The following is a 14,934-nucleotide window of genomic DNA, read 5'->3' on the forward strand; positions in this document are numbered from 1 at the left end:
CAGGTGAAACAGATCAGGCATGACAGTACCCCCCTCTAGGGACGCCACCTGGCGTCCTACATGGGCGCATACCTGGTTGAGCGGGGTGCCGGCATTGGAATTTAGAGATGAGGCCTGGGTACGAGATGTCCCTAGATGAGACCCAGCACCTCTCCTCCGGGCCATAACCCTCCCAGTCAACCAGGTACTGGAAACCCCTTCCCTGAGGCCGAACCTTCAGGAGACATCTCACACTGTTCCGGTTAGCCGTCAATGAGATGGGGAAGAGGGGTGGGCCTGAAAACAGGAGACAAAGGGCTGTGAGACATGAGTTTACATCTAGACACATCGTCTCGCTGTGGTTCCCCGACACTCAAAGGTTGATGGGGTGGTATGGTGGGTGCCTAACGAACGCCCGTCCAGCACTCTAACATTCATGGGAATGGAGAGGGGATGAGTGGGGATGCCCAGCTTGGACACCAGGATAACGTCCATAAGACACATATTGGTCCCCGAGTCGATGAGTATCTGGAGAGACTTGGACTAGTCGCCCCACAGCAGGGTGGCATGGAGAGGGGGTTGAGTAGGGGGAGAAGCTAAATTGTTCTTAAGACCCACCAGGGTACTTATTCCTACCAATGAGCTAGGTCTCTTGAAGGGACATGTAGACACATAATGACCGGCAGTACAGCAATAAAGACAACTCTTGGTGGTAAGTCTTCGTACGTTTTCGGCTGGAGACAGCCGAGCCCTGCTGAGCTGCATCGGCTCGGGAAGAGGTAAATCGGAAGTCTTCAGAGGTTCTTGGAGGAACTCGGGTATGCTCGGATCCTCTCGGGGACGTAGACACTGGGGATTTCCGGAGTCCGTCAGATGCAAGGTGGGATCCTTGAGTGAGCGATTGGGACTGCAATCAGACCTCTTCTCCTTCCTACATTCCCGTAGCCATCCATCAATCCAGATGGTCAATGAGATGAATGAGTCGAGATCCATCAGTAGTTCCTTTACTTCCTCCGATACTCCGTGCAGGAACATGTCAAACAGCGCTTCCGGGTTCCAGGTACCCTCTGCTGCTAGGGTGCGGAACTCCACCGCATAGTCTGCCACACTAAAGGAGTCCTGCCGAAGCTGGAGTAACCTCCGGGCAGCCTCTCTCCTGGATACCGGAGCCTCTAAAACTTTTCTCACCTCCGCCACGAATACCCCCAGACTGAGTAAGACAGCAGATTGTTGGCGATTGCCAAGGCGAGTGCCCACCCGGACATCAGCGTAATGATGTACGCTATCCTTAACCGGTCCGAGGGGAATGAAGAAGGCTGCAGCTCGAAAACGAGGCAGCACTGGGAGAGAAAGGCCCGGCAGGTTCTGGAATCTCCAACGTAGTGTTCCGGGGGAGGTAAGTGTGGTTCCCGGGAAACCGGGGTGTCTGCGCTGCTACCAGCCGGGCTACTGAGGGGATGGGAGGTTACCGTCATGGTAGGCTGTCTTGTAGTCAACCCACGGAATCGCTCCCGCAATGCGTCCAAAGCTAGGTCGTGACGTTCGCCCACGCACTGGAACCCTTCCATCAGACTGCGAAGCAACTCCTCGTGCCTACCAATGGTGGCAGGCAGGGGTTGATAATCCAGAGTGGTGGGGCAAAGGTACAGGACGGCAGGCAGGCTCAGGCTCAGGTCTAGGCAGAGGTCTGTAATCCAGAGTAGGGGCAAAGGAATAGGACGGAAGGTAGGCTCAGGTTCAGGGGCAGGCAGAGTGGTCAGGCAGGCAGGCTCAGTCAGGACAGGCAAGGGTCAAAACCAGGGGGGCAAGAAAAAGAGAGACTAGGGAAAAGCAGGAGCTGAGAAAACGCTGTTTGACTTGACAAATAAGACAAACTTGCAACAAACAGAGAACACAGGTATAAATACACAGTGGATAATGGGGAAGATGGGAAACACCTGGAGGGAGGTGGAGACAATCACAAGGACAGGTGAACCAGATCAGGGCGTGACAATTACAACAGTTTTCCTAATGTAATGGGTATGGTTTCTCCACAGAAAGTTGAAAAGCATCTGGTCTATCTCATTGCATATTTTACCGTCAAAATTAAAAGATAGAGCACCATATGTTAGCCAAGAGATACCTTCAGCCTTAGTTATTAGGACTCTTCCTTTTAAAGATAAGTCCCTCTTTAGCCATTGATTTGGCTTCTTCTGGATTTTTTAATAAGAGGGTTACATTTTAATAAGCCTCTATACTTATGATCCTTAGTAATGGTTATGCCTAAATATGTAAGTTCTTCTTTCACTGGAATACCATAATATGAAGTTGTCACACAATCTTTGACAGCCACGAGTTCACATTTATTAATGTTAAGATATAGACCAGATGCTTTGGAAAAGGACTGTATCACATTGATTGATATGGGGTTTTGGTTAACGGCTTTCAGAAAAAGTGTAATATCGTCAGCCAGATGGCTGATAATCATTTCTTTACCAACTATGGAAATACCTTGTATTATTTAAATAATTTGTAAGAAGTTGGGTGATTAATAAAAACAGATACAGAGAGAGAGGATGACCTTGCCTATTTCCTCTCTTTAACTCAAATATAGGTGAGGTGCCATGTTTCAGTTTGATAGAGTTGTTACCATTTGTATAGGGAGTCTTAATAGCCGTACAGAAAAAAATCCCCAAAGCCAAATTTCTCAAGGGAGTGGAAGAGGAACTGATGCTCAACTGTTTCAAATGCTTTATAAAAAAAATAAAAATAATATGACGCTCTCCTCGGTTATTAGGTCTGAGTAGTCGAGTATGTCTACTACTAGTCTGATATTGTTAGAAATATGTTTGTTCCTCATAAATCCTTTCCTTCCAGTTCTCTCCTGCCAGTGACTGGAACGAATTGCAAAAATCGCTGAAGTTGGAGACTTTTATTTCCCTCACCAACTTTAAACATAAACTATCTGAGCAGCTAACTGATCAATGCAGCTGTACATATACCATCTGTAAATAGCCCACCCAATCTACCTGCCTCATCCCATACTGTTTTTATTTTATTTACTTTTCTGCTCTTTTGCACACCAGTATCTCTGCTTGCACATCACCATCTGCTCATTTATCACTCCAGTGTTAATCTGCTAAATTCTAATTATTTGCTCCTATAGCCTATTTATTGCCTAACTCCTCATGCCTTTTGCACACACTGTATATAGACTTTCTTTTCTCTACTGTGTCATTGACTTGTTTGTGTTATTGGCTTGTTTCATTTTTACTCCACATGTAACTCTGTGTTGTTGTCTGTGTCACACTGCTTTGCTCTATCTTGGCCAGGTCGCAGTTGCAAATGAGAACTTGTTCTCAACTAGCTTACCTGGTTAAATAAAGGTGAAATAAAAAATTTGAAAAATAAATAAAAAAGCCTCCTTCACTCATGCTGCCAAACATACCCCCGTAAAACTGTATGCTCTAGTCGACTGGACCTTGCTACATATCCGTCGCCAAACCCACTGGCTCCAGGTCATCTATAAGTCTTTCCTAGGTAAAGCCCCGCCTTATCTCAGCTCACTGGTTACCATAGCAACACCCACCTGTAGCACGCACTCCAGCAGGTATATTTCACTGGTCATCCCCAAAGCCAACACCTCTTTTGGCCACCTTTCCTTCCAGCTCTCTGCTGCCAATGACTGGAACAAACTGCAAAAGTCACTTATATCTCCCTCACTAACTATAAGCATCAGCTGTCAGAGCAGCTTACCGATCACAGCCCATCTGTAAATAGCCCACCAAACTACCTCAGCCCCATATTGTTATTTTTTTCGCTCTTTTCCACCCCAGTATCTCTACTTGTACATCATCATCTGCACATCTATCATTCCAGAGTTAATGCTAAATTGTAATTATTTCACCACTCTGTCTTATTTATTGCCTTACCTCCCTAATCTTACTACATTTGCACACACTGTATGTAGATTTTTCTATTGTGTTATTGACTGTACGTTTATCTATCCCATGTGTAACTCTGTGTTGTTGTTTTTTTCGCACTGCTTTGCTTTATTTTGGCCAGGTCACAGTTGTAAATGAGAATTTGTTCTCAACTGGACAACCTGGTTAAATAAAGATTCAATTAAAAATACAGATTTTTTTAAATGATTTCATCCAGGAATTATTTAATTATTTTTGCAAGTAGTAAGGCTAATATCTTATAGTCCTTCTGTAGCTCAGTTGGTAGAGCATGGCGCTTGTAACGCCAGGGAAGTGGGTTCAATCCCCAGGACCACCCATACGTAGAATGTATGCACACATGACTGTAAGTCGCTTTGGATAAAAGCGTCTGCTAAATGGCATATATTATTTATTATATTATTATTAAGAAGACAAATTGGACGCCAGTTATCGATGAGCAGCACTTATTTTTTAGGCTTAGGTATCAGTGTTATTAACCCCTGACTCATTGTAGGAGGGAGAACATTGTTTTTAATACTCTCTAAAAAGACTTCAAGTAGGAAGGGGGGGTACTTGTAATATTCTGACGTAAATCCATCAACACCTGGGGATTTGATGGGGTCATCACATTGTTTAGATTCTGTATCACTGAGTCAAAAATCATATCTGTGGATTCCTGAGAGTACGTAGAGCTATACAATTTCCTGTAAAAATTGCTACAGTATTTAGCGATTAATTTCTGGTAATCTGTAATAATACCATCAGTGTTTAATTTATGGATAGTGTTATTTGTAGAGTGAAATTTCTCAAGTCTAAAGAAATAGGATGAATTCTGTTCACCCTCCTCCAGCCATTTTTTACTAGATCTGATAAAGGCTCCTTCTGCTTATAATCTATATATTATTCATTATCTATGTATGCCGTTGAAGTCGGAAGTCTACATACACTTAGGTTGGAGTCATTAAAACTCGTTTTTCAACCACTCCACAAATGTATTGTTAAACAAACTATAGTTTTGGCAAGTCGGTTAGGACTTCTACTTTGTGCATGACACAAGTAATTTTTCCAACAATTGTTTACAGACAGATTATTTCACTTAAAATTCAATGCATCACAATTCCAGTGGGTCAGAAGTTTACATTCACTAAGTTGACTGTGCCTTTAAACAGCTTGGAAAATTCCAGAAAATTATGTCATGTCTTTAGAAACTTCTGATAGGCTAATTGACATAATTTGAGTCAATTGGAGATGTACCTGTGGATGTATTTCAAGGCCTACCTTCAAACTCAGTGCCTCTTTGCTTGACATCATGGGAAAATCTAAAGAAATCAGCCAAGACCTCAGAAGAAAAATTGTAGACCTCCACAAGTCTGGTTCATCCTTGGGAGCAATTTCCAAACACCTGAAGGTACCACGTTCATCTGTACAAACAATAGTACGCAAGTATAAACACCATGGGACCACACAGCTGTCATGCCGCTCAGGAAGGAGACGCGTTCTGTCTCCTGGAGATGAACGTACTTTGGTGCGAAAAGTGCAAATCAATCCCAGAACAACAGCAAATGACCTTGTGAGATGCTGGAGGAAACAGGTACAAAAGTATCTATATCCACAGTAAATTGAGTCCTATATCGACATAACCTGGAAGGACGCTCAGCAAGGAAGAAGCCACTGCTCTAAAACCGGCATACAAAAGCCAGACTACGGTTTGCAACTGCATATGTGGACAAACATCATACTTTTTGGAGAAATGTCCTCCGGTCTGATTAAACAAAAATAGAACTGTTTGGCCATAATGACCATCGTTATGTTTGGAGGAAAAAGGGGGATGCTTGCAAGCCGATGATCACCAGCCCAACCGTGAAGCAAGGGGGTGGCAGCATCATGTTGTGGGGGTGCTTTGCTGCAGGAGGGACTGGTGCACTTCAATAAAATAGATGGCATCATGAGGTAGGAAAATTATGTGGATATATTGAAGCAACATCTCAAAACATCACTGGTGCTTTCTCCCTCAGTTTGTTGAGCATCCCTATTTTGCTCTTTTAGTCTCCTATTATGTTCCGAGATCTCTGAGCCCCTTCACTCCACAACACCCAGATCTTAGTTTCGCTCTCTCTCTCTCTATTTCCCTCTCAGCTCAGAGCAATTGCTTTGGAAAAAAACAAGGATGCTGTGGATCTGACAAGAGAAAACATACATAGGTAATCATGAAAACACAGCATAGAAATAGTTTGATACTTTGATTACCTACATTGATTTTGATTTTATGTTGTGTGAATATGTGCTAACATATTTGGCTGTATGTTAGTTTGGGGCTCCAGGACCGACTTGAGGTTAAGGTTCTTACTTAAGGTATACCATATGGATTGGATAAGATGTACCATTATTGGGGAAAATGGGGGTGGGATATTATGAAATCAGTGAAGAAAGATAAACCCTACAGATAATAATGGAACATTCATATTGGCCAATTTCAAGGTTGTGATTCGACATTATGTTCTAGATGCAGACATGATTGTGAGAATGTGTCCCCTCTCAGCTTTGGTCAGCAACCCTCCGTACCTATTCTCAGAGGATGTGACATCCCTTGAACCTGAAGTCCTCCGGTGAGACGAACTGTCAGTCACACACAATCACACACATGCACCCACACTTTGTTGCTATACTTTCTTGAGTCTCACGTTTCAAACAGGTATATGAACTAAAGTGCTCACTGTTGTCCGCCTCAGGTTTGAGGACCTTGCTGCTCTGGATGAGGAGGATGCATGCAAGTGATAAAACACATTCTGACTGGCTCCAAAACACTTATCAAACCAGGAGTAAGGCATTGTGTGCTCTATGTGTTTGTGAAGGCCTTAGTGTGTGTTTTTATGGGGACAGACATATTATTTTACACACTAAAACGCTTTCTGCCTATCCACTCCGGTATCTATTATAAAGCATGTCTCACCACTTCAATCTCTGCGTTACAATGGTTTAATAAATCTCACTTCACTGCGTTCTCGTCCCTTCCTCTCTAACAGTCGTTAGCTTAGCGGTTAAGAGTATTGCGCCAGGGCCTCCCGAGTGGTGACGTGGTCTAAGGCACTGCATCGCAGTGCGAGCTGTGCCACTAGAGATTATTGGATCGAGTCCAGGCTCTGTTGTAGCCGGCCACGACCAGGAGACCCATGGTGGCGGCGCACAATTGTCCTAACCCAGCGTCATCTGGGTTAGGGGAGGGTTTGGCCGTCAGGATGTCCAATCGTGCACTAGCGACTCGTGGCGGGCCGGCCATAATGCACGCTGACACGGTCGCCAGGTGCACAGTGTTTCCTCCGACACATTGGTGCGTCTGGCTTCTGGCTTAAGTGGGCATTGTGTCAAGAAGCAGTTCGGCTTGGTTGGGCTGTGTTTCGGAGGACGCACAGCTCTCAACCTTCGCCTCTCCCGAGTCCGTATGGGAGTTGCAGCGATGAGACAAGACTGTAACTACCGATTGGATACCACAGAAATTGGGGAGAAAAAGGGGTAAAACCAAAAAAGAGCTTGGCAGTTAACTCCTAACAACACCTGCTCCCCAGGCGCCGATGACGTCGATTAAGGCAGCCCTCCGGCACCTCTCTGATTCAGAGGCGTTGGGTTAAATGCGAAAGACACATTTAGATTGAATGCATTCAGTTGTGCAACTGACTAGGTATCCCCCTTTCCCTTTCATCCAGCAGTGGGTAGAGGGAAGTGTAGAAGGGTTACACCATGTGCACATGCATCATGAGATCACCAACAGTTCAGGAGTAAATCAAAGACTGCTATATCTTTGTTAGATAACTCCATTTACAAAATCTGGATCGAGGGACGTATTCACTTGAAATCCCCGATTCATATCCTCTCTGTACCTTAGAGGCCTCGTTTCTGCATCTTTCAAAAAAAGGAGTACGGCAAAGATAAAGACCGGGGCCAGCGTTGAGAGAGGCTGTATGAGATATGGATCCTGTTCCACTGGCCTCAGGCCAGGCTGCTACAGACTTAACACCCCCCACCCAGACTTAACACCCCCACCCCCCACCCCCAGGCTTAACACCCCCCCCCCCCACCCCCCCCCCCCCACCCCACCCCCCACCAAGCCACGTACACACACACTAAACCCCACAAAAGTTCAAATTCACCAACCCTCCCAAATACATATCATAGATACGTACATTTATACCTGGGACACTAATACCTGGGACACTAATGTGGGTACTAATGTGTGTTTGCATGGCGAGTGAGTGTGATAGTCAGAGTGAGCAGTAGGCTGAAGGCAATTACTGAGAGGCTTTTCTTAGAACCCTCCCTCTCAGAATTTCACCCTCCCAGGAAGCATGCAATAGTTCTAGGAATTAAGTGATTCCCATTCCCCTCCCTCGCAGACTCGCCCACTGACTCAGATTCAGTCTGGCACGTTCAAATCCAGCCAGCCTCTTCTGCCTCGTAGATCGGCTGGGTACACACCAGTGGATGAGCTGTAGGAGGACGGGCTCATTGTAATGGCTGGAACGGAATGAATGGAACGGTGTCAAACACTTCAAATCACGTTTGACTCCGTTTCACTGATTCCATCCCAGCGAATACAATGAGCCCCTCCTCCTATAGCGCCTCCCGCCAGCCTCCTCTGGTACACACTTTAACCGGAGGGGGTTGGGGGGGTAGTCGCTTTCTGTTATAAAGGTAACTTTAGACATTGATGTTGCATAACAACCAATATTTTTTCTGTAGATGTAGACTTATAAAGCTTCTTGTGTCCATTGACCCACCAAAAGAGAACAGGACATTGAAGACAGAAGCAGTAGGACTCATGTTGAAGATTATTTTTTATAGAAAAAGGGATATGTACAGAGTCGGGGGGGTAAAAAATGTCCAAAATAAAACATTGAAAATGCATCTCACTGGAAAACAATTCACTGCCACAGCAAGAGGGTGGGGAGCATATCCCTCATAGCACGGGGCTACACTACAGTTCGCACCACGTTTTGTTTTCCAGTGAACCTCATGCGGCGGAGTTCGCAGAACTCCACTTCCCCCTCTGAGAAATACAATAACGAGACACCATTTTCTGAAAGGTTCTTTCCCAGACATGGTCTCATGACCAACCATGTGTCCGATGTGGCATTATTACTGACCAGTGCAGTGATGAGGTTTCCAGCTGACAGGGACCAATTTCTGACAGCGCTCCTCGAGATTTATTTGAACGGTTTTGTTTAATTCAGCTCTGCCCTCCACAGGGGTGCAGATCACAGGACCCTCATACCTGGAACGGGTAGTCTTGCAGGAAGCGCACCAGTGGGCGTGGCAGAGGCAGTTGGTCAGGACAGTCTGTGCTGCAGTTGATGGTGAGGCGTGCAAGGTGCTGTAGGGAGGGGAAGGCCTGGGGCTTGTGCAGGGCCCGCTTGAGCTTCAGCAGTACTGTGCTCTCCTGAACTGTCCTCTGGGCAGGCTTGCCACCATGAGTTTCCTCCACCTTCCCCTGCTGCACCTTCCTCCCTGGTCCCACATAGTACTGCACCATGCTCGGCACATCAGGGAAGGACAGAAGGCTGGGTCGGGCTGGCGAGCTGGAGTCTAGCAGAAACCGGGCTCCACTGTACTGGATGCGTATACTGGTGGGGCCACGGGCAGTCCTAACAGACAGGGTCAGCATGTACAGGGGATGGCTGCTGTCTCGAATCAGAAAGGCCCCTTCTGACGCTGCCTGCAGAGCTTCATGGGCCTGACCTGCTGTGATGGCTCCCCAGTACCAGCCTGCAGAGTTGGGTCAAAGGTTATTCACTTATTCAATGGTTTAGATTTGAGTGATAAGCCTGTAGTAAACAGTTGGGTGGATGAATTGAAACGCAATTATGAAAAACATTACAACAAGAAACAATGAGGGGGTTTGGACCGAGTTCCCATTTTGAATATTGCATTTTGCATTACCTGAGGTATCAAGGTAGAATGTGTTGTTGGTGATGGTGCGCAGGTCTTTAGTGGGGTCCCACTGCGGAGAGGTGCTGTGAATGCAGTGAGGGGAGGAGACGCTCCCTGTCCTCATTCCTAGGTGGCCCTCTGTGGGTGTACCAGACAGCAGTGGTCTAGGGCTGTAAACAAGAGACCACAATAATAAGCACGGGAGAAGTGTAGGAAACAGTAGGGGGGACACTGGTATATCTAACACGTTTAACCTTCCATTACATTTCCCACTACCCTGTAATAGGATAAGTCCTAACACTTGTTGTTTGTTTTTGCATCGCTTTTGCACGCACAAAGCTCATCATTTGGGAGGGGTGTCTTTGGAAAACCTAAAATCTCTACATTAAATCTCGGACAGCTGCCTGCCTCCCTCCCTTGAACATTGGCCAGACAAAGAGCCCACACATCAAGTGGTCACAGACTGAGTGTGAATGGATTGAGATGCTCCGTAACAGGTGTTAGGACTGTTCAAATTGGTCGTATTATAATATGAATCCCCACATGTACATTTTCAAGCCTACACAAAACAACTTCAAATGAGAATACCACAAATAGCCATGCACACTTTCTATATGGGGCGCGCTTGAAATGTGGTGGCATTTGCGTCCCTTTGCAACCATGATATATAATATATGGCATTTAGCAGATGCTTTAATCCAAAGCGATTTACAGTTGCGTGCATACATTTTACATATGGGTGGCACAGGGAATCAAACCCACAACCCTGGCCTTGCCCACGCCACACTCTACCAACTGAGCCACACAGAAAACACACTTTATATGGTTTATATTGAACTGTTTATCAATGATAAAACATATTGCAAATCCTTAATACTGCAAAACTTTATGTTTATGCATTGTTTAAAGTACTTAGGCAAATTGGCTTGTCTCAGTAGTGATGTGTGGAGTTGTAGTGACATGTTTTGGGGGATTTTGAGATATCTATCTATTATTTTGAATGCTAGACTGTGAACGGAACTATTTCATATATTGTACCGATCAATAAAAACAAAGAAGGCTATAAAAAAATACATTTAAAAAAAAATAATTGGTGTTAGCGCCTTGAACATCACTGATTACAAAGATATACAATGACCTTGAGCATTCTCTCCAGTGGCAAACTTTTATCTGGGGAGGAGTTTTAGTCGAGTCTCCTTTTCAGCTAATTTATTACCTACTTTACTTAACAAAATACAGATCTCAATAGGCGGTCCAGGTGTCCTCTGACATGGCACAAGTGGGAGTGGGGAGAAAGGCCGATGACATCAGAAGGCACCTCTTTGTATCTCTTTGAATGGCCTACTCCGAAGTTTGCACTTGTGCCTAAAAAAAAAAAAAACTATTTTGCTGAAAACATATTTGTTAACCCTTAAGTTTGTATACATTACTGTATTTCTACACAGATACATTGTTTTTCAACAGGAAAATAATCCCAAAAAAGCTGGAGTGCTTCTTTAATGAAAAATATCAGCTCTTCACATACTTTTAGCAGGCCTATGTCATACATTTGAGGATTTCATAAGTGCTGGTGTGTCTAAGTCTAATGTGTAACATGGTGTTAGTCAATTAAAGGAAGGGAACTAGCATTGTGAGCAAAGTTATTACTAATATCACTTCAGTAAATGATTTGTAAAGGATTGATAACCTTAGATTCGAGCATTTGAAGCCTCTATTTCAGAAAATCCTAATGAATCTAAAATGTTTAATTAGTTCTGAGGTTTCCATACAATTGGAACCACATTTTCATGTGAATCCGCATGAAGAAAAGGTGCGCATTTCCCCACCAGTGGTGTGTTTCCACCGAATCCCCGAACCGACAAGGTCGAAGAATCTGTCGATGTGTAAAACCCTAATTGCTTCTGTTCATCGCTCTTGATAAGAGCGTCTGCTAAATGACTCAAATGTAAAAAGCGTTTCTACCGACATTTCTCGCAGAATTAATTTTACAAACACAAAAGATCACCCCTTGTCAAGCATATTTTGTTTTGTCGACATTTGGAAAGTTTACTGACACATTTTCTGTTTCCATCTGGGCTGTCGTGACATTTGTTATCCAACATGTAGACTTCTTTACGCGCATAACAAGGTTGGAAGGAAACATAGTTAGTATTACCATCATTGGTGTTACTCCTCCTACTGTTAAAACAATATTACCATATTTACAATATTAGTTTATTGAGCATGGGAAAAAGTACCCTACCCAAATATGTTTTTATTCACAAATGCCACCATAATTAAAGAACGACCCACATGGATCTTATTTGACTATATTCTGTATGTTTTCTGTTTTCTAACCATAAATTATTTTAGATCATATTATGTCGAAGATAAACACGTTTGCCTTTGCCTTTTGGTTTTGAATATCAACATGTAAGCATGGTGTAATTTTCCATCAAACAGGGACAAAATAATGTGAACTTACCTCTGAACACAAAGAATCATGATGGTGAGTCTTCAATATCCCATACTAGTCTAATTCCATAGCGGTTTTACGAAAATAAAGCCGGTCGAAACAAAGGAATGTGTTTATTTTGTTCTGAATGTCCCACGCATCTGTTCAGTGAATAGAGAACTTGTGTCCGAATATCCCATATGTTAATAGACGGTCTGTAATTAACTAATTCAAAAGCAATATAATAAATGTATAATTTAGACAAATAGAATACAGAGCAGCAGTGCGATGAGTGTTGCCACTAGAATGGGTTCTAAGCGTGTGAAGGAAAGTCTGTGGGTTTGGCTTTTAAAATTCGCCAATTCCAAGAATTATATTCTGAGAACTGTCCAGCACACCAGCGCCTCTGACGTCATGCTGAGCTGCCACCGACCCGGTTATAGTTTGCAAACTCCAGTCCAAACCTTCACATTTAATTTTTTGAATTATATTACAGTGAATGCCAGTGTCAAAAAACAAACAAATTGATCATTCCTAGTGACGAGTCTAAATTCCTCATAGTCATGTCATAGCCTTGCGGTATTGCTACGCTTGTTGCTCTGCTCTCCCAGGAATCGGACTGCACCTTCCCCCTACTTTCCAAGAATCATGGTGCGCTTATCTCCGCCCACTAGGCCTGCTGCAGCCTGCCCTCTACTCATTCTGAGAATTGAGTAATGGGTATGCGGAACTATTGGGCTATTTCCAATAATATACACTGAACAAAAATATAAACGCAACATGCAACAATTTCAATTATTTTACAGATCATATAAAGAAATCAGTCAATTGAAATACATTTATTAAACCCTAATCTATGAATTTCACATGACTGGGAATATAGATATGCATCTGTTGGTCACAGATGCCTTAAAAAATGGAATAACTGGGACCTTTCCAGCCTCCAGGAATTGTGTACAGATCCTTGCGACATAGGGCTGTACATTATCATGCTGAAACATGAGGTGATGGTAGTAAATGAATGGCATGACAATGGGCCTCAGGATTTCGTCACGGTATCTCTGTGCATTTAAATTGTCATCGATAAAATGTCATTGTATTCGTTGCCCGTAACTTACGCCTGCCCATACCATAACCCCACCGCCACCATGGGGCACTCTGTTCACAACGTTGACATCAGCAAACCGCTCTGCCCAGTATAGTTGAAACCGGCATTCATCCATCCATCAATCAATCAATCAAATGTATTTATAAAGCCCTTCTTACATCAGCTGATGTCACAAAGTGCTGTACAGAAACCCAGCCTAAAATCCCAAACAGCAAGCAATGCAGATGTAGAAGCACAGTGGCTAGGAAAAACTCCCTAGAAAGGCCAGAACCTAGGAAGAAACCTAGAGAGGAACCAGGCTATGAGGGGTGGCCAGTCCTCTTCTGGCTGTGCCGGGTGGAGATTATAACAGAACAAATGTTCATAGATGACCAGCAGGGTCAAATAATAATAATCACAGTGGTTGTCAAGGGTGCAAAAGGTCAGTACCTCAGGAGTAAATGTCAGTTGACTTTTCATAGCCGATCAATCAGAGTATCTCTACCGCTCCTGCTGTCTCTATCCATGAAGAGCACAATTCTCTAGCATGCCAGTGGCCATCAAAGGTGAGCATTTGCCCACTGAAGTCGGTTACAACGCCGAACTGCAGTCAGATCAAGACCCTGGTGAAGACGACGAGCACACAGATGAGCTTCCATGAGACGGTTTCTGACAGCCTGTGCAGAAATTCTTCGGTTGTGCAAATCCACAATTTCATCAGCTGTCCAGGTGGCTGGTCTCAGATGTCCCTCAGGTGAAGAAGTCAGATGTTGAGGTCCTGGGGTGACGTGATTACACGTGGTCTGCAGTTGTGAGGCCAGTTGAACGTACTTCCAAATTCTCCAAAATGACATTGAAGGTAGCTTATGGTAGAACAATTAACATTCAATTCTCTGGCAACAGCTCTGGTGGACATTCCTGCAGTCAGCATGCCAATTGCACACTCCCTAGGACATTCTGTGGCATTGTGTTGGGTGACAAAAACGGCCCATTTTAGAGTGGCCTTTTATTGTTCCCAGCACAAGGTGCACCTGTGTAGTGATCATGCGTTTTAATCAGCTTCTTGATATGCCACACCTGTCAGGTGGATGGATTATCTTGGCAAAGGAGATATTCTCGCTAACAGGGATGTAAACACATTTCTGGGATCTTTTATTTCAGTTCATGAAACATGGGACTAACACATATGTTTCTATTTATGTTCAGTGTAGATCAGGGATGGGCAACATTGATGGAGGTGGGGGCCACAAGAAATATGAACTCATCATGAAGGGCCACAGTGACTCGTGGGTCTGCATACCCACAGCCGGACCTGATGCACAACCATATTTCGAAATTGCACCTTGTGTATTCTACTATTTTAACTCTCAAGAGCAAGTTGAGACCTCGACTGAATTCCAAAAAGTTGCCCATCGTCTGCTGGAAATACAAGAACAAAAAAACAAATGTGATTTTAGGTTTGCCCTGACATTCATTTACCACAGTGATTTGGTTGGTTATTTGCTCGGTAGAGTAAGCTTTGAAACAAGCTGTTGTAAACAGTCATTGAGTTCTTCTTCCTGCCTGGTCTTACCTAAGGCTTACTAATT

At 44.1% G+C, this 14,934-nt stretch overlaps 1 protein-coding gene across 4 annotated transcripts; it reads right to left on the reverse strand.

The window, feature by feature from the left end:
• Positions 1–8,713: 8,713 nt before the first annotated feature.
• On the reverse strand, positions 8,714–12,862 carry LOC118400016 (cytokine-inducible SH2-containing protein-like). 4 transcript variants are annotated; one of them, XM_035796345.2, is made up of 4 exons: positions 12,289–12,862; positions 11,041–11,189; positions 9,834–9,994; positions 8,714–9,659 (listed from the first exon to the last, which is right to left on the reverse strand). In XM_035796345.2, exons 3-4 carry the CDS (start codon positions 9,946–9,948, stop codon positions 9,163–9,165), a joined length of 612 nt encoding a protein of 203 aa, XP_035652238.1. In that variant the 5' UTR covers positions 9,949–9,994; positions 11,041–11,189; positions 12,289–12,862; the 3' UTR covers positions 8,714–9,162. The 4 variants fall into 4 exon arrangements, with proteins under 4 accessions (XP_035652238.1, XP_052329233.1, XP_035652237.1 ...); XM_052473273.1 differs by having other exon boundaries at positions 10,963–11,189; XM_035796344.2 differs by having other exon boundaries at positions 11,045–11,189; positions 12,289–12,861.
• Positions 12,863–14,934: the final 2,072 nt, after the last annotated feature.

The sequence above is a fragment of the Oncorhynchus keta genome, chromosome 21 (genome assembly GCF_023373465.1).
Source record: "Oncorhynchus keta strain PuntledgeMale-10-30-2019 chromosome 21, Oket_V2, whole genome shotgun sequence".
NCBI lineage: Eukaryota > Metazoa > Chordata > Actinopteri > Salmoniformes > Salmonidae > Oncorhynchus > Oncorhynchus keta.

Excerpts from the sequence above, each read along its gene's own strand:
- LOC118400016 (XM_035796343.2), bottom strand. The coding sequence starts at position 12,308 with ATGATTCTTTGTGTTCAGAG. Across the intron at positions 9,995-12,288 it reads ATGATTCTTTGTGTTCAGAG|CCCTAGACCACTGCTGTCTG; the intron begins GTAAGTTCACAT and ends TCTTGTTTACAG. Across the intron at positions 9,660-9,833 it reads ATTCTACCTTGATACCTCAG|GCTGGTACTGGGGAGCCATC; the intron begins GTAATGCAAAAT and ends CCAACTCTGCAG.